At 40.0% G+C, this 18,323-nt stretch overlaps 2 protein-coding genes across 6 annotated transcripts in view; both read right to left on the reverse strand.

The window, feature by feature from the left end:
- The window catches only part of LOC137279163 (protein FAM221B-like), a 49,359-nt gene extending 31,143 nt beyond the window's left edge, over positions 1–18,216 (reverse strand). The window contains exons 1-2 of one of the 5 annotated variants that reach the window (XM_067811646.1): positions 18,132–18,216; positions 9,273–9,355 (exon numbers count right to left, since the gene is read on the reverse strand). In XM_067811646.1, coding sequence (XP_067667747.1) covers positions 9,273–9,305 — 33 coding nt within the window. In that variant the 5' untranslated portion in view covers positions 9,306–9,355; positions 18,132–18,216. Of the gene's footprint in view, positions 1–9,272; positions 9,356–18,024 lie in introns of all 5 variants that reach the window. The other 4 variants (XM_067811647.1, XM_067811649.1, XM_067811650.1 and 1 more) reach the window with 4 other exon arrangements.
- Positions 1–18,323, reverse strand: part of LOC137277340 (junction-mediating and -regulatory protein-like) — a 315,191-nt gene that overhangs the window by 123,755 nt on the left and 173,113 nt on the right. The gene's annotated exons all lie outside the window — the stretch shown is intronic.

Here is an 18,323-nt window from a genome sequence, read left to right on the forward strand (position 1 = left end):
TGTTGACAAATTTGTAAAAGTAATGAAAGATAGCTCTGTGTGTGAACATTTATCCTTGTACATCATGAAATGTCTCCTGAAAAGACAAGCCTATCTCAGTGTGTAAAGACAAAATTATTTAAAGGGAATTTATGAGCGCTTCATTTACTATCATCAGATCTCAATGATCACTGTAAACTGTAGGAGCACTCCACTCGCTTTCATTGTATATATTATTGTTAATGTTTGACTTGAATGTTTAATGATGGATATGTATTTTTGGAAAAAATGCTTAATGTTGTTGAGGATGAAGCTCACCTTATAATTCTATGTTACTTACATAAATAAATAAGTTTTTGCCAAGCATTAGCATAAGTAGTAATCTTCACAAATTTTGTGAAAGTAATGAGAGACAGCTCTGTGTGTGAACATTTATTTTTGTATATTATGAAATGTCTCCTGAAAAGACAAGCTTATTGCAGTGTGTAAAGACAAAATTATTTAAAGGGAGTTTATGGGCGCTTCATTCACTATCATCACAATTTCTATGATCACTATATACTGCACTGCCAATATGGTTTGATCTGTATTACTTGATGGCGTAACCATATACTATGAGCACTTCACTCGTTATCATTGTATATATTATTGATAATGTTCGACTTGACTATTTATTGATGGATATGTATTTTTGGAAAAATGCTTATGTATGAATCACATGTACTCTGGGCTGGAGGCCTATAATACTGTAATAAAAATCTTGAATCTTGAATCTTGAAGACTAGTCCCAGACTATTAAATTCTGTGGAGGACAGGAGGATATCAACTTATTTATTTCGTTAACACACTTTTTCAAGTTACTTCTTTCTGCAGGTGAACTATTCATTCACCTTGTGTAACAAAATTAGAAGTTAACATAACAAGAGTCATCAGAGGATGACGTATCCCCCCGGTCCCCACATATTTGAAAGGACAAATCATCTGACAGTTACTTGATGTTTTTTCAGAGTAAGTTTGAATTGTTTCCTTGGATATCATGAAAAATGTAAATGCAATATATCTGTACACAGCAAAAGGCACCACTTCAAGGTCTGTCTCATATATCTGCAAAGATCTGTTGAAAAATATGAAATGGTTTCCAAGCTGTGCTCCAGAAACGAAGCCCATCCCCCACTTTTGAGACTAAGTCCAAATTGTTTCCATGGAAACCAGGAAAAATAGAAATGCCCAAAATTTGTACATAGCAAAAGGCACCATTTTGGAGTCTAGGTCACAGATCTGTAAAGTTTTGCTGAAAGATATTAAGAAGTTTTCAAGTTGTCCTCCTGAAATGAAGCCCACCACTCCATTTTGTGACAAAATCAGAATCGTTTCCATGGAAACCCAGAAAATGATCAACCACAAAAACCTATAAAAAGCAAAAGACCCACTCTAGGGTCTGCCACACATATCTGCCTTTTTTTGCTGACAAATATTATGAAGTTTTCAAGTTGTGCTCTTTAAATGAAACACAACTCTCACTTTTTAGTCCAAGTCCGAAACGTTTCCATGAAAACCAAGAAAATAAGAAATCACAAAAACCTGTAAATGGGACAAGGCACCACTTTAGGGTCTGACTGATATATCTACCAAAGTTTTGTAGAAAACTATTGAATGTTTTTTGAGTTATGCTCTGGAAAAGAAGCCCACCTCGCCATTAGATTAAGACCAAAATGTCCCATGGAAAACAAATAAAAGAAAAATGTCAAAAATCTGTAAATAGCAATAGGCACAACCATAGGTTCAGATTGTTATATCTATCAGTTTTGGTCTAAAACTGTAGAAAGGGTTTTTGATTTATACTCCGGAAACAAAATGATTACAGACGAATGGACGGATAGACAGACAGATGAGGCGGCAACTAAATCCCCCACACTCATGAACATATTCTGACAGTAAATGTCATGTTTAAGCAGGACCAACTGTGATACACTTAGTACCAATGAAATGTGGTTTATACTTCTGGAATTGTCAAACAAATGTCATACAGTTGTACAGGGCAGTGAAGTATTGATGAAGAATATACATAAAATATATACAACTGTTGCGCAGTGGAATTGTTAAACAAATTTTGTAAGTAATAAATATGAAGAAAAAAAGAAATGTGCTCAACTAAACGGTAACCAAACAATGATATTGCCACTCCGACCACCAAACTAAATATGACACCTTTTTCCACTCCGTCCACCAAACTAAATATTGACACCTTTTATGACAGTCCACCAAACTAAGTTGACTAGATAAGTTATCTGAATTCGAACTATGAACAATGCCCGAATATGGCAACTATTTGTCTTAATTCACAACAGTGCAGACGAACACTCTATTTTTTCGACCCTATCGCTTGCCGTCCAAAGCGCATCTACCCGACCCTGCACATGCAAAAAACTCAAAATGCACGAGACGTGATGGTTGCGTTTTTATGCGATGTTCATGTTTCTTGAAAAGGTGTGTTTTGGCTATTGTTTTTAACATATCAAAATCATGAGCTAATGTAACTGACATTCTCTTCAGAACATACCACCCCCCGCTGACAAGACCCTGGTCTTTCAGAAAGACGTCTATATACATCTGAGCTAAATGTGTAGAACTACTGAAGTTGAAGTGTACACGTGGGTGACCTATTCTGGATTCCACTCCAGTGGACAAAGCTTAGTAACAGGTCTAGTCAACACCGACTTCCCCACTTGAACATCCACTACTCTGACATGTCCATCTCTGCTTGGATATATCTTGACAATTTTACCAAGCGGCCAACTTCCTCTTGGAGAATCAGGACTAACAATAATGACAACGTCATTTGTGCTTAAGTCCTTACTTGTTGCCTGCCATTTCTTGCGAACATTGAGAGTGGGTAACCACTCTTTCAACCATCTTTTCCATATATGCCTCAGTAATTCCTGCACACGCCTCCACCGTTTATGAGGATTAAAGTCTCGTTGATCAGCCTCAGGTGCAAAAGGACCGCCACATTGCCCATGTAGGAAATGATTTGGTGTTATGGGCAACATATCATTTGGATGTGCGCTCTGATATGTTAGTGGTCGAGAATTCAACAACGCCTCAACACCAACAAAGGTGGTCATCAGTTCTTCATCTGTTACTTCTCCAGACTTGAGAACAGCATAAATTGCCCTTTTTGCTGATTTAATCAAAGATTCGAAGATTCCACCAAAATGTGGAGCATGTGGTGGATTAAACTTCCACAAGACCTTTTTGCTTGCTAACGATGCTTTTAGATCATCTCCATCGAGATTAGAAATGAGCTGCCTCAGTTCCTTTACGGCTCCCACAAAGTTAGTACCGTTATCAGATATGACTTCATTTGGCATTCCTCTTCTATGTGCCATACGAGAGAAAGCGTTCAGGAAGGAGTCCGTGTCTAAACCGTAAGCCATCTCCAGGTGTACCGCTCGAGTTGATAGACACGTGAATAAACACAGATACCGTTTCTGTCTACTTTTCCCTCTACCTTGTTTTGTTAGAAATGGACCAGCAAAGTCTACTCCTGTCTGAGCAAAAGGTCTCATCGAACATTTAACCCTGACGCTTGGCAAATCTGCCATTATCTGTGTAGCAGGCTTGGTTTTCTGACGTCTACACCAAGCACACTGATGTTCCCAACTACGAATCTCTTCACGAGCTGCTATAATCCAAAACCTACTTGACAATGCAGCCAATGTGTAGTTGGTTCCCATATGACAACAATCCTCATGGAACTGTTTCACAATCAACTTTGTTACCCAGTGACCTCTAGGAAGTATGACTGGAAAACGTGACTCATAGGAAAGGTCCTCGGCATATCTGAGTCTTCCACCTGATCTGATCAGTCCAGAATCGTCTAAAAATGGATGTAAACTCAATAGTTTACTCGAGTTAGGAAGTTGTTTTCCTTTTGTCAAAGCTGAGTATTCTTCAGTAAATGCTTCTTTCTGAGCGTTCAGAAGAATTAGTGTTTCAGCATCCTGTATCTCATCGGCTTCAAGCTCGCCAGATTTTCTAGTTCCTCCAGAAGAAACATTGTGAACAAACCGAAGTACCCAGGCAGTAACTCTGCACAATCTCTTCCAGTGTGAATATCTTGATGGGTCTAAGCACCAGGTCGTCACTGTAGCAGCTTTACCTGTTACCATTGTAAAATCTGACTGACATCCTTTGCGTCTTTCTAACTGTTCATTGATTTTCAAGTTCCTTTGATTTGGCCACTCCTTCTCATCTTGTTTTATAAACTCTGGACCTTGAAGCCATTCCTTCTTATTTAATGCTTCAACATGTGCTCCTCTTGTGAGAATGTCAGCAGCATTCTGGCTGGTTGGTACATACTTCCACTGACTTGGTTGTGTATTGTCCTGTATGAACCCAACTCTGTTTGCAACAAAAGGCTTAAGGTTTCTGCTTTGATTTTTAATCCAACATAAGACATTTTCACTGTCTGACCAAAACTTCACTGATTTTGGAGAAACAGCTAGAGCCTCTGTGACAATCAGTGTCAGTCGTACACCAAGAACAGCTGCAAGCAGTTCCAACCTAGGAATGCTCATTGCTTTTAATGGAGCAACTCTACTTTTGGAAGCTACTAGAGTGCTAGACCTGCCTTGACTGGAGAGATTACTTACACAATAGATGACTGCACCAAATGCTTCTTGAGAAGCGTCTACGAATACATGCAACTGCTGGTCACTTGTAGCTTGATTTAATCCTATCTCTCTCGGAAATCTGAGTGAAGAAAGCAGCAGCACTTCATTGTACCACTTCCATGTTTTTGCTTCAAGATGAGGATTCATTTTATCATCCCATCCGAGTCCAGCAAGCCACATTTGCTGGAGTAAGACTTTTGCTCTCACTACAAATGGTGCTATTAATCCTAACGGATCAAAAACTTTGGCAATTTCTCTAAGAAAGGATCTCTTTGTCACTGTCAGCATTTTCTTGTTTGAACTACAACCAAAGTTAAATTCGTCAGTTTCAGCACACCAGACAAGTCCTAAGGTTTTGACCGATGGCAAGTCATCTGTCAATATGCTCACTTCCTTCAACCTGTCTTCCACCGGAATTTCATTTAAAACATTCTTTGAATTTGATAGCCATTTTCTGGCATGCATACCTGCTATTTCCCAAAGATTCATAAGCTGGTTGTAAAGCTCTAGTGCATCAGTGTCAGTTTGAACAGAATCTATACTGTCATCCATGTAAGTTGATTTAACAACTGTTGTAGATGCCATAGTCAAATCTGTTTCATGTAATTTGGCATGTTCCTGTGTGATGTACTGAGCCAGGAAAGGTGAGCAATTTATCCCAAACACTACTCTAGAGAATTCATAAACATCAGGAGGTTTGTCCTCATCATTTGATCGCCAAAGAAACCTGAAGTATGGACGGTCACACTCTGCAATCTCAATTTGTAAATACATCTCCTCTACGTCACAGATAAGTCCAACTGGATATCTTCTAAATCTCAACAGTATTTCAAACAGGTCATTTTGCATCTTGGGACCCTGGTGAATAACATCATTCAGGGAAATGCCACTACATTTTGCAGATGCGTCAAACACCAGCCTGACTTTTGTTGTTGCTCTATCCATATTCACCACAGGAAAATGAGGTAAGTACCATTTGGATTTACTGATTTCCTCCTCTGGAACTTTTCTGATATAATTCTTTTCAAGGTATTTAGCTATGACGTTTTCATATGCTTCTAAAATTGTATCATTTTTTGACAATTTTTTCTCTGTATCTTTCAAACGTTTCAATGCCATCTCATAATTGTCGGGCAAGATTTCAGGATCCAATTTCCAGGGAATGCCTACTTTGTATCGCTCATTTGTGTAGCTAAGGGATGTTTTAACAGCTTGAATTGCATCCTCATCTTCAGGGCTTAACTTGGGTGTTGCAGCAGCAACTTCTTCTGTTTCCCAAAACCTCTGAACAAGTTCATCGAGACAGTCATCTGCACACCCAACATCAGCATGCTGAACATAGCATACATGTGACGTCTGGTTCTGGGATGCATATCCTTTTGGAACAATCCCAACACATGTCCAACCTAAAGGTGTGAGCCTTGCACCTGGTTCCCCAGGTAGTCCATACAGTTCTTTTTGAGAACTGTGCAACTCAATATAATCCATTCCTATGAGGATGTCTATTACTGGTGGTGAAGCTGGTTTAGGAAAATCAACATCTTCCAAATGTTTCCAGTTTTCACTGATCTTTTGCCAGTTCACAGCAGGTAATGATCCTGTCACTTTAGTTGTCGTCAACGCCTTCATTGTCATTTTTACTGATCCATCAACACTTTCAAGGTCAAAGTGAACACACCGACTACTAAACGTCTCAGTTTTGCTATTCAAAACGCTAACAGAGATCTGCTGATATCTACCTTGAAGACCTAGTTGACTAGCAATGTCCTCATTAATGTAAGTTTGAGTACTGGCGTCATCCAACAGAGCATTGACCTTTATTTCAGAAGTGCCATTCTTTAAGACAACCGGTACAGTCCTAAGTGCATAGGTCTTAACTTGGTTTTTGATAGCTGACATTGTAACAGATGAAAATTGCTCTGTACTACCTGATGTTTGGTTAACATCAACTTGTAACGTTTTTTTGTTGCTATGAAGTAAACGATTATGCGTTGCCTCACACCCATCAACATTACATTTTTCCCACTGTTGACAATGTTTCCCAACATGGCCTTTGTCTAAACATCGAAAACACAGTTGCAGGCGTTTTACCGTTTCCCATCTGTTGACAACATCAAGAGCTTTCAGTTTACGACACTGTGAAGTTGTATGGTTTTGCCTTTGACATACATTACACTGGAGGGTTTTCTCGTTTTTTGTTCCAAAGTAAACACCTTTGTGTGTACGTGAACAGGATTGTCCGCTCCTTGATTTTTCAGAAACACCATATTTAACCTCTGATGCTATTGTCTGAAATTCAGATTCCCTGACTACCCATTCTCGCAGAGTTTCCACTGACTCTTGTCTTTGTGATTCGAACACCCATCTCTGAAAGTGAACTAACATTGATTCTGTTAGTTTTGTCTTTAATACAGAGAGCAGACAGCCGTCTCCCAACTCCTCTATCTTATCGTTGTCTCGTAGGCTTACAACCATGACATCCAACAAGTCGGCAAATCGTTCCAAATCCTTTGCATTTCCTTTCCTAACAGGTTTGAAATTGGAAATTTCTTCCATTTTTAGAGCTATCTCCCTTCGCTTACCGCCATATCGCCTATCAAGTTTTTCTAACGCTATGTCATAAGCGTAAGCACTGTGTCCTAATCTATTGACCAATGCTAGGGCTTCTCCTGACAAATATTGTTTCAATTGGAGCAACTTGTATTCACCTGTTGCAGGGGCTTTGTCCACACATGCCATAAATGCTGCTCTCCAGCTTTCATATTCTTGAACTTTACCCGAGAATATAGGAATTGAAACTCTTTTCAGTTGTTTCCACATGTCTCGCCCAATTTCAGTATTTTCAGATTTATCTGTCACAACCTTTAGTGTACCAGGAGCTACGGTTTCTGTTGGCTTTACATAATCACCATGCTTTGAAACCTGATCATCCGACTTAACTTCTTGAACCGAATCATGATCCTTGCAAAACAACCTACTCATACCCTCTCTCAGACTACCTGCTGATGTACTAGCAGTGTTGTTCAAGTATACTAAAGCCTTGTTTACGGCAGTTTCACTTTCTTCTTCAATTGGTTCAATCTCTTTAATGGTTTTGTCAAACTTTTCTAGATCATCACTTTCTTGGTAAGCTTCAGCTAAGCTTACAATAACACCAACAGTCTTGCTTTGTAGTGATGCGACCTTGTCAATGTAATCTCTTATTGCCTGTCTTGATGGTAGTTCTTGTTCAACTAAAGCTAACAACTGATTTTTAGCTTTTGTGAGTGCTGTTTTCGAACTGGTCTTTTCACGTTTAAGTTTAATTATTTGTAACGTGAGGATAGCACTCTTACTATCGGCCTCTGGTTTAGCCATGATTTTCAAAACAAAATATTGAAAAACAACACTATCTATGCAAGAAAAGAATACCTAACAACTTACCTGAATAAACAAACTCAGCTCCGAAATACAGAGCAGTAACCACGCTCTGCTACCAAAATTTGTTGCGCAGTGGAATTGTTAAACAAATTTTGTAAGTAATAAATATGAAGAAAAAAAAAGAAATGTGCTCAACTAAACGGTAACCAAACAATGATATTGCCACTCCGACCACCAAACTAAATATGACACCTTTTTCCACTCCGTCCACCAAACTAAATATTGACACCTTTTATGACAGTCCACCAAACTAAGTTGACTAGATAAGTTATCTGAATTCGAACTATGAACAATGCCCGAATATGGCAACTATTTGTCTTAATTCACAACAGTGCAGACGAACACTCTATTTTTTCGACCCTATCGCTTGCCGTCCAAAGCGCATCTACCCGACCCTGCACATGCAAAAAACTCAAAATGCACGAGACGTGATGGTTGCGTTTTTATGCGATGTTCATGTTTCTTGAAAAGGTGTGTTTTGGCTATTGTTTTTAACATATCAAAATCATGAGCTAATGTAACTGACATTCTCTTCAGAACAACAACCTAGTTGGGAAGACAGTGTTTTTGTAGGCTGAACCATTTCATAGATGTGGATTTGTAGTCCAGTCTGGTTTGTAGACAGTGATTTCACAGATGTGTATTTGATAACCACTTGGAATGTGTATAACAAGACTATTAGTCATAAAACTCATCATAATCTTCCCACAAGAGAATAATGAAAGCTTTAGTTTGTCGGTGGATTAAAATAAATTAGTCTGCTCACTGAAAACAGGTTGCACTGAGTTGTTGTGAATAATAATTAGGAAGTTGTGATTTGTTTTGACAGTAAAATAGTGTGAATATACTGAAATGTTTAGTTAATTACTTTGTCGGTGACCCACCTCAACCTTCTTCTACACTGCTACTTCAGTGCAAGTCTGGGTAGTTGAATGTTGATAAATGATGTGTTTTTTTCATCACTGATCATACTGACCAAACATATTTTTTATTTCAAAAAACTCAAACACTTTTCATTTACACTGGAATCATGATATTGATTTTCATCTTCAATGATGCTCTATTTTTCCCATTTTACTATCATCTACAAATTCACCACTCAATCCACCATCTTTCCACGTCTACAAAACAGTCTGGTTTATGAATTCACCTACAGCCCCTAGTTATACACATGTCAGTGATCAAACACAAGCTTACTGATATGGGTGCTCCTCCTGTGGTTTTCTTCATCTTGTCATAGAGGTTTCATGGATTTCTAAAAGTGAATGCTACATGAAGAACTGAAAAAAAGTAGAGTGAATGAGTGAGAAAGTTGGTTTTTACAGCGATTTTAGCAGTAGTCCATGAATATCATGCCAGGGGCATCAGAAATGGGAATCACATATTGTGCCCATGTAGGGAATCGAACTTGGGTCTACAGCATTACAAAAAAATACAAACTTCCTTTACCTGACTGACAGACTATTTCTTTACACAATTGCAAATGATAAAATCAAAGCATACTACATTTAGCAGCAACTAAATGAAATCTTTAAAAACAAATTTATTCAGTTACAAAATACTGGAGATAAATGTAATTCTCTGATTAAAATTAATATTTTATACTTATTCTGATTCATACTTACTATGCTTGTCTCCTTCTATCTGAACATAATGGAACACTTGAATCCCTTGAAGTTCCCTTCTAGAAAGCGGACGTAACATCAGTATTCACCCAACGAGTAACCTCCCTTGAGCCTGTGCTTTTTGTGAGCAAATCGGTTGCATGACATGCCATGCTCTTTACGCTCTCCTAATACTTACCCGGCACCTGGATTTGCAGGGAAATCAAGAGTGTCATGAGAGGAAAGGACGGGAGGGAAGTGCTCATGAGTCAGGATAAGTATTAAATATCAATTTTAATCAGAAAATTACATATTATTCCTTATCCCAACTCATGCTTAGTATGCTTGATAGAATTCAACGGAATCAGTGGTGGGTCATGCCACATCCTGGATTCTCTGGTTGTCATGTATTTTACATCCTGTAACCCCCCATGGGAACTTGGCACTATAGATTTGCAGACTTTCAACTTTTGTTCTTGTATCTTGAGGGGGACCACTACTGTCAAAAACTTTATCCAAAACTTTATTTCTGACATCTTCCTGTGGTTTTTAGATATACTTGTGTCCTACTAGTTATCTTATAGCAACTTCATTGATTGATGCATGTGTCAAGTGAAGATGCAATCCCTTCTTCAGGTACAAGTATAGCATACAAGTACAGTGAGATAATCACTCATGCTAGCCTGTTCTGAGATGTGTACCTGGACTCTTAACCATTTTAATCCGACATCAACAAGTCACGTGATAAAAAAGGGTGAGATTTTCTCAGTACCTTTTAGGAACCATTGGTTGTTGTACTACAACTAATGGACCAAATTGGTGACTGCCAGCGACATCTTTGGTGGTGATATCTCTGATCTAATGGTTGGCAAACACTGTATTCTCATGTAAAGCAAGTTTGAGACTACCTAGGTTTGTTCTTCATGTGGGTTGGCTGCTTCATATGCTTGTCAAATAACGGTTGTCATCCATACTGATATAGTATTCTTTGAAACTTCTGTGGGTGTTTCAGTTGATATCGGGATAAATGGGTGCTTGAATTACTGTCTCCTTGTTTTAGTCCCTTGCAGGTAGATTTTCAATGCTTTGGTGGGACACAAGAGCAAATCTGGCATGTCGTTTGAATCAAGTATTGTAGATAGTGCTGGGATATGAAATTGTCTGTGAGGTTGTCCTGGCAACTGATTTAAGCAATAAAATCTCATTTGAGTACTAGATGCATAGCCCAGCGCATGTATTTCTGACATCAGGGCGGCTGTTGCTAAAGCAACCAAAATAGTGTATTCATTTCCATTTTAGAGGCTGATATTGATAAGCATTGCTTCTAAGATGTTGTAGTAATATGTTGAGATCCCATCTGGGAGCCTTGAATTTCTTTTGTTGTTCCAATTTAAAAGAACATAGTAATGCCAGTATATCTGGAACTTTAGTCAACTTTATGCCTGTCTCCATAGTGATGACTGTACTGAATGCCTCTAGGTACATTGATAACGTTGACCCTTTCAGGTGTCCTGTGCGTCTCATATGACACAAGTAGTCAGCCACTTGAGGATGAGATGCTTTACCTGCAGTGTAGTGGTATCTATTATTAGCGGTCTGCAATGTCACCAAGGGCCGACAACTGTGGTTGTCTTGACTGAGTACGGCAATAAAACATGGCTCCGCTCACAACGGCTCGTTAGTGGTAATTACGGCTAATTACGGCCCTACATCCTGATACAACATGGTGTCAGAACTGGGATCTGGTGAGACAACTTATGGACTCTCAATCAAACTCAAATTTTGAACTTTTTGATCGGTCGTCACTCATTGACAAAGCTGTAACTGTGTGTAGCGTGAAATCGTGCTGACTATCGTCCTCTTGCACAGATTATAAGTTGCCGCGCTCTCTGCACACACGTTCTCGCCGTTGAAGAAAAATCGTCCTGACGCACGGTCCTATAGTGATAAACTCGTATCGGCGAATGTTCAGTGTTCATCATGAATAACTTGAAGCCACCGCCTCCACTGGAATTAATTGGCAATATTTCAGAGAATTTCAAGATATGGAAACAGGAATTTGAACTTTACAAAATTGCAAGCGGACTCGAAAACAAAGATGCAAACGTTATTGCTTCTACATTTCTGCATGTGATCGGCAAGGACGCTAGACAGGTTTATAACACGTTTGAGTTTGCAAACGAAGATGATAGGGGAAAATGTGAGGTATTGATGGAAAAATTTGAACAATATTGTAATCCTAGAAAGAATGTGACATTTGAAAGGTATGTATTTGGAACCAGAAATCAACAAAGTGGAGAAAAGTTTGACTCTTTCTATACTGACATTCGAAATAAAAGTGCCAGCTGTGAATTTGGAGATCTGAGAGACTCACTAGTTAGGGATAGAATTGTAATTGGAATTCAGAGTGAAGAAACTAGATCAAGACTATTGAGAGAGCAAAATCTCACTCTTGAAATGGCATTAAACATATGTAGAACAGCTGAAGCTACAGAAAGTCAAGTAAAAAGCCTCCAGGATGATAAAGCTGCAAGTGTTGGATATGTCAAGAGAAAAACACCATCTGCTAGAAAACAAAGTCATACCAAACCAAAATTGCCGAGTAGAAGTAAACCTCAAGCACAAAATCAAAAACTTCAAAGGGAAAATTGTCCATATTGTGGTAAGGAAAAACATGACAGGAAGTTTTGTCCAGCTAGACATGTTTCGTGCAACAGTTGCAAGAAACGAGGACACTACGCAAGTGTATGCCAGTCTCAGAAAGGATATGTGCGAGCTATAGATGAGGATGGATATGAGGATGACTATGACTGTGGGCAAGACGATTCACAAGAAACAGTATTTCTTGGCTCTATCAGCAGTGATACTCCAAAACAGAGAAGTCGTCGTTACTTCAACTTGCAAGTTGATGGCAAAACTATCACTCTCAAAGCTGATACAGGGGCAGATGTTAGCTTAATATCTCAGGACATTTTCGACAAAGTGTTCCCAGGTAGACAACTTCAGAGTCCCAAACGAATTCTGAGAGGAATTCAGAACCAGCTGAAAGTAGTCGGGTGCTTTCATGCTACTGTGAAGTGGAAAGAGAGAACTGTGAAAGAAACATTTTATGTTTTGACAGAAAGTAGTCACTCACTTCTGAGCTGTGATGCCAGTGAGGACCTCGGATTACTCCAGTTCTGTTCAGCAGTCACAAAGGAGGATATGGTTTCAGAGTTCCCAGGTCTGTTTGTGGGTCTAGGTGAAATGGATGGTGAATATGACATCAAGTTGAAGACTGATGCTCAACCGTATGCTGTCACTACACCGAAACGGGTACCCATACCTCTGCTGCCTAAGGTTAAAGAACAGCTTGAGAAACTGGAGTCACTGGGAGTTATTTCGAAGGTGGTTAACCAGTTGGGCAAGTTTATCACAAACCTTGCAGAGTTGACCAAGCCACTCAGGGACCTCCTCAGTAAGAAGAACTCCTGGTACTGGGGTGAGCAGCAAAGAGAGGCATTCTCAAAGATCAAATCAGCTGTCAGCAGCAGGGCAGTTCTCGCTATATTCAACCCCAACCTACCAACGAAAGTAACAGCTGATGCCTCATCATACGGGCTAGGAGCAGTCTTGTGTCAACGCCACTCTAGAGACTGGAAACCTGTTGCCTATGCGTCTCGTTCTCTCTCTGACACAGAAACTAGATACGCGCAGATTGAAAAGGAAGCACTGGCTCTCACATGGGCTTGCGAGAGATTCCAGGACTACCTCATTGGTCTTCAGTTCACACTGGAGACTGACCACAAACCCCTAGTTCCACTTCTAGGTCTGAAGGATCTTGATACTTTGCCTCCTAGAGTTCAACGCTTTAGGATGAGGTTGATGAGGTTTGCATACACAATCAACCACGTGCCAGGTCGTGAACTCTACACTGCAGATACACTGTCTCGTGCTCCAGAGAAAGGTTCATCACGTTCTGACCTGGAGGAGGAGGTAGAGGCCTTCGTGAACGCAATCAGTTTTCCCGCCTCAGACAAGAAATTGGATGACATACGACGTCACCAACATGAAGACGACATCTGTAGACAGATTCTTCAATACTGCATGGAGGGCTGGCCGGAACGACATCAACTTAAAGGCATTGTGTCACACTATTGGCCTTACAAGGCAGATATCACTGTCTGCAATGATCTAATTCTCTGTGGTGGGAGAATTCTCATACCGGAAACGATGCGCCCCGGAATTCTGGAAGCACTCCATGAAGGACATCAGGGCATCACGAAGACACGAGAAAGAGCCAAGCAATGTGTATGGTGGCCGAACCTGAGCAAGCAAATCGGTGAATTTGTCTCTAAGTGTCATGTATGCGTTAAGAAGTTTGACAATCACCCTGAACCTCTGCTGCCATCAGAAATGCCAGAACGCCCATGGATGAAGGTTGCTTCAGACTTGTTTGAACTCAACAAACAACCTTATGTGCTAGTTGTGGACTACTACTCTCGTTTCATCGAAATTGCGAAACTCAACAGCACATCATCGAAAGTGGTGATCAATCATTTGAAAAGTATGTTTGCCCGACATGGGGTTCCTGAAATACTTGTATCGGACAATGGTCCTCAGTATTCTTCATTGGAGTTTGCAGAGTTCAGTAACGAATATGGATTTTGTCACGTCACAAGCAGCCCAGGTCATGCATCTGGAAACGGGGAAGCAGAGCGTGCAGTGAGAACGATCAAAACTCTCTTGAAATCAGCAGACGATCCGTATGCTACACTCCTGAGCTATCGATCAACACCCTTAAGTTGTGGATACAGTCCTGCTGAGTTACTCATGTCCAGACGTCTCCGGACGAAGCTGCCCATCCTACCACAGAAACTCATGTGTAGCCCGCCTGATGAAAAGAAGGTCATGGACCACGAATCATCCCGCCGTGAAGATAGCAGACTACACTTCAACAGACGCCATGCAGCACTACCCCTCCGACCACTATGTAGGGGAGATGAGACATGGATGAAGGACAGAGGTGAGAAAGGGACTGTAGTCGACAAACTGTCACCTCGTTCCTACACGGTGCAGACAGACTCAGGAATGTACCGTCGCAACAGGAAAGATTTGAACTTCCTTCCTAAACAGGAGGTGGTGAAGTCTGAGATGTCCAGCACTCCAGAGACCAGCGCACCAGCTCCAGCGCCTACTGGTGTGTACCACACACGATCTGGAAGGCCATCCAAACCACCTGTCAGATTTGATGACCAGTACCAGTGATGGACACTATTGATCCAGTGTTGAATTTAAAGTGTTAATGAACGTTATAGTTTAAAGTTAATAGTAAGTTTTATCATCTCTGCTTTGGACTCTAATGGTAATGGTAATTATATAATTTACCTTCTCATTCCCAAGTTTGGTTTTTCGTTTAAGTTAATGAGTGAGCATCATTTCCATCCCAAAGGGAGATGTAGTGGTATCTATTATTAGCGGTCTGCAATGTCACCAAGGGCCGACAACTGTGGTTGTCTTGACTGAGTACGGCAATAAAACATGGCTCCGCTCACAACGGCTCGTTAGTGGTAATTACGGCTAATTACGGCCCTACATCCTGATACAACATGCAGTATATCCTTTCCGCCTTGCATATGTCTCAAATTCCTTCCACTTATCAATGTAAAGTGTCCAAGTAGATGTGTGTAGGGTGAAAGTGACAGCCTTTGCTGCCCTGGTGGAATACAGGTTTCCGTGTGCTTGCTTGGTGTGTGGATGAATTAGCAGATTCAGCCATTCTCGTAGTTTTAAGGCAGGATTTCCAAGGTCTTGTAGGAGGTCGGAAAACCACACCCTTGCCAACCAAAATCAGTTGCAGGAACCTTGTCAACTTGATTTTCTATAATACTTGAGGCATTAGTACTAGAGGTGGAAATGTGTTTAGTCCCTCCCACGATATGCTGAGAGCGTCACTTGCCCAGGCTTGTGGTACTGCGACACAAATGTCTTTCACAAACATGTTCAACATGTCGATGAAGCTGTACAGGTGAAATGTGAGTTGTAGCAGACTTGGTGACCTTGTTTGTTTATATAGAATGGTACCGTGGAGTTGTCTGTGTGAACTCTGAGGTTAGTGTTTGCTGAGACGACTTGCCAAATGTATTATTGCACTGATCACTGCTTTCATCTCAAGGAGATTGATGTGTAGATCCTGCTGTTGTCTTGACAACTTTCGAGAGGCTGAAGGTAATGTGATGGTTCAACCTCCGACTTGAGTAGATTTACAAGCCAGTCCTACTTCGTTAGTAGACGAATGGTGAAATCTAGATGCAATCTCAGTTGGCTGGGATTTTTACGCATTTGCATCCCGTTGTCTAGGTAGAAAGCACTGTGTAGACCTTGTTGATGTACATACTGTATGATAGGTTTGGTCACTTGAGTAAATAACCAGGGAGCTGACAATATTCCAAATGGTAGGACGCTCCACTGGAAGTGATGCCCCTTAAACAGGAATCGTAGATATTTTCGTGATTCTTGGTGTATCGGTATATGCAGGTATGCACCTTGAAGGTCTATGCTTGCGAGGTAATCTGCCGGACGTACCAGTCGTTGGAGCTGAGGAAGATTTGAATCATCTTAAACTTTGCAGGCTTCAGTAAATACTCCATGTTGAATTTCTTCATACTGTATATGAGGCGAAACTTTTCTCTGGAGTTTTTCTTGGGAACCAGGAAAATTGGGGAATAACAGCCTGGTGAGAGGTGAGTTTGATCCAACTCCTGGACTTCATATTTCGCACATAGAGTAGTGATGGCGTAATCCAGTTTTTCCATCTGATGGTATAGTTGAACACCATCGGCTCACTTATCAGTGGTGGAGTGGCTCTTAACTCTGTCTTGTATACTCTGCACAGAACTTGAGATACGTAGCTGTCCTGTAGTATCCCCCAGTTGTCCCAGTACTGTTGGAGACGTCCACCCACTGTCGACAGTTCTACGGGAACGGCTAGGGGTGGAAGGTGCCAATTGCACCAAACCTGACTTTTAGCGCTTGGAACCCTTGGCACCTCTAGGGGAACGGCCCCATCCAGAAATGGTCCTGTTATTCCCTGTAGTTTGACGAAAGAACCTCTTCTGCCTTTGAAAGTGAAAAACTTGTTTTCATTGGCCCTCTGTACCCTGTAAAACTTGGATATAGGTGAGTAGCTTTGAGATGTTTGATGTATTATTATTAATTTTATTAGTATTTTTACCAGACATGACTTGGTTTGGTCTTCTATTATAATCCTTTGCATGCCTAAGAACAGCTAATATATAATTATTGAACTGTTGAATAGTTAAATTTTGACAAAGGATACAACGTGACCTGAAAGAGTGCAAGAAGAACAATATAAATGTGGGTCAACCGCCGACAACTGATATTTGCAACACATACAAGTTTTCATCAAATGCTATGACATACAGCGATGCGTACAAGTTAAAAAGGCAAATAAATTATGTACACTTTGGTAGTAATTTTGTTGCATGATGTAAATATGAGGATCAAAAAACGAATACATCTGCAATGTAGTTGATAATAAGACTGAAACTAGTAAAGGATATGTGCCGTATCAATACCCTGGTGCCCTGAATGTCCTTCCTCTAGGGTGAATAAGGGGAGAGTGAAGAGCATGGCATGTTAAGTGACTGATTTGTGTGCCAAATGCAGGTGCTCAAGGGGGCGTTACTTGTTGGGTGAGTAATAATTTTACGTCCACTTTAAAGAAGGGAACTTCACAGGATTCAAATGTTCCACCATGTTTGGATAGAAGAAGGAGGCAAGCGTAATAAGCATGAATCAGGATAAGGAAAATGATTTCTTTCACACTATCTGCTGTGTATCTGTAACCATCAAACAAATGAGCCTCTATGTATCTCACTTATATTTTGACAAAGAAGTAACATTTGGTTTATACAAAAAGTAACATTGTTAGTGTTGGGATGCGAAATACTGACGGTAGTTTGACAGCAGTAATAGAAAAAAACACATATAAAACAACATGCATTATGGATCTGTTAACCAATGCCAAAAGTAAACAACAAAAAATTAGCTCTATCTTTTGCAAATCAGAAAAACAAAGGAATATGTTCTGACTTGGAAATTCTGAAATTAGATGAAACTGGGATACAATTTTATGGATAATAACTTGTTTAGGGCACACAGCAACATTTTTATCTAGAATGCAAGTCAAACAGCATCAAGTAGAAACAAAAGAAAGAAATCCTATTTAACCATAAGCAAATTTATCCTTGGTTTAAACAAACAAGTTCCTTTTGACAAAATTGGATACTGTCCCCATTTATGGTTATAATGTTTGTGTCTAATGACAGTTTAATTACAATTACGTTTGTTTCTTTATCCTGACTTTTTCTTTGCTGCTCAAACATAAAGAAAGTATTTGAAATAACAGAAAAACGAGGCTATAGCCATATCAGCAATGTACTGCCCAAACCTCACGGACTAGATCTGCGGACTGCGCACCTGCTCATCCAGCAGCCGCCATCTTTAAACAAGTCGTGTTGCTATGAGGGTTTTCTTGTCTGTGAAACAGTTTCAAATATCAATTTAATCTGATAACCTTACGTTAAATAAGAACGTTCAAACTATAATAACAACTGCGTGTTGTATTACATTTTTTAGTCTA

The sequence above is a fragment of the Haliotis asinina genome, chromosome 3, assembly GCF_037392515.1.
Source record: "Haliotis asinina isolate JCU_RB_2024 chromosome 3, JCU_Hal_asi_v2, whole genome shotgun sequence".
Lineage (NCBI taxonomy): Eukaryota > Metazoa > Mollusca > Gastropoda > Lepetellida > Haliotidae > Haliotis > Haliotis asinina.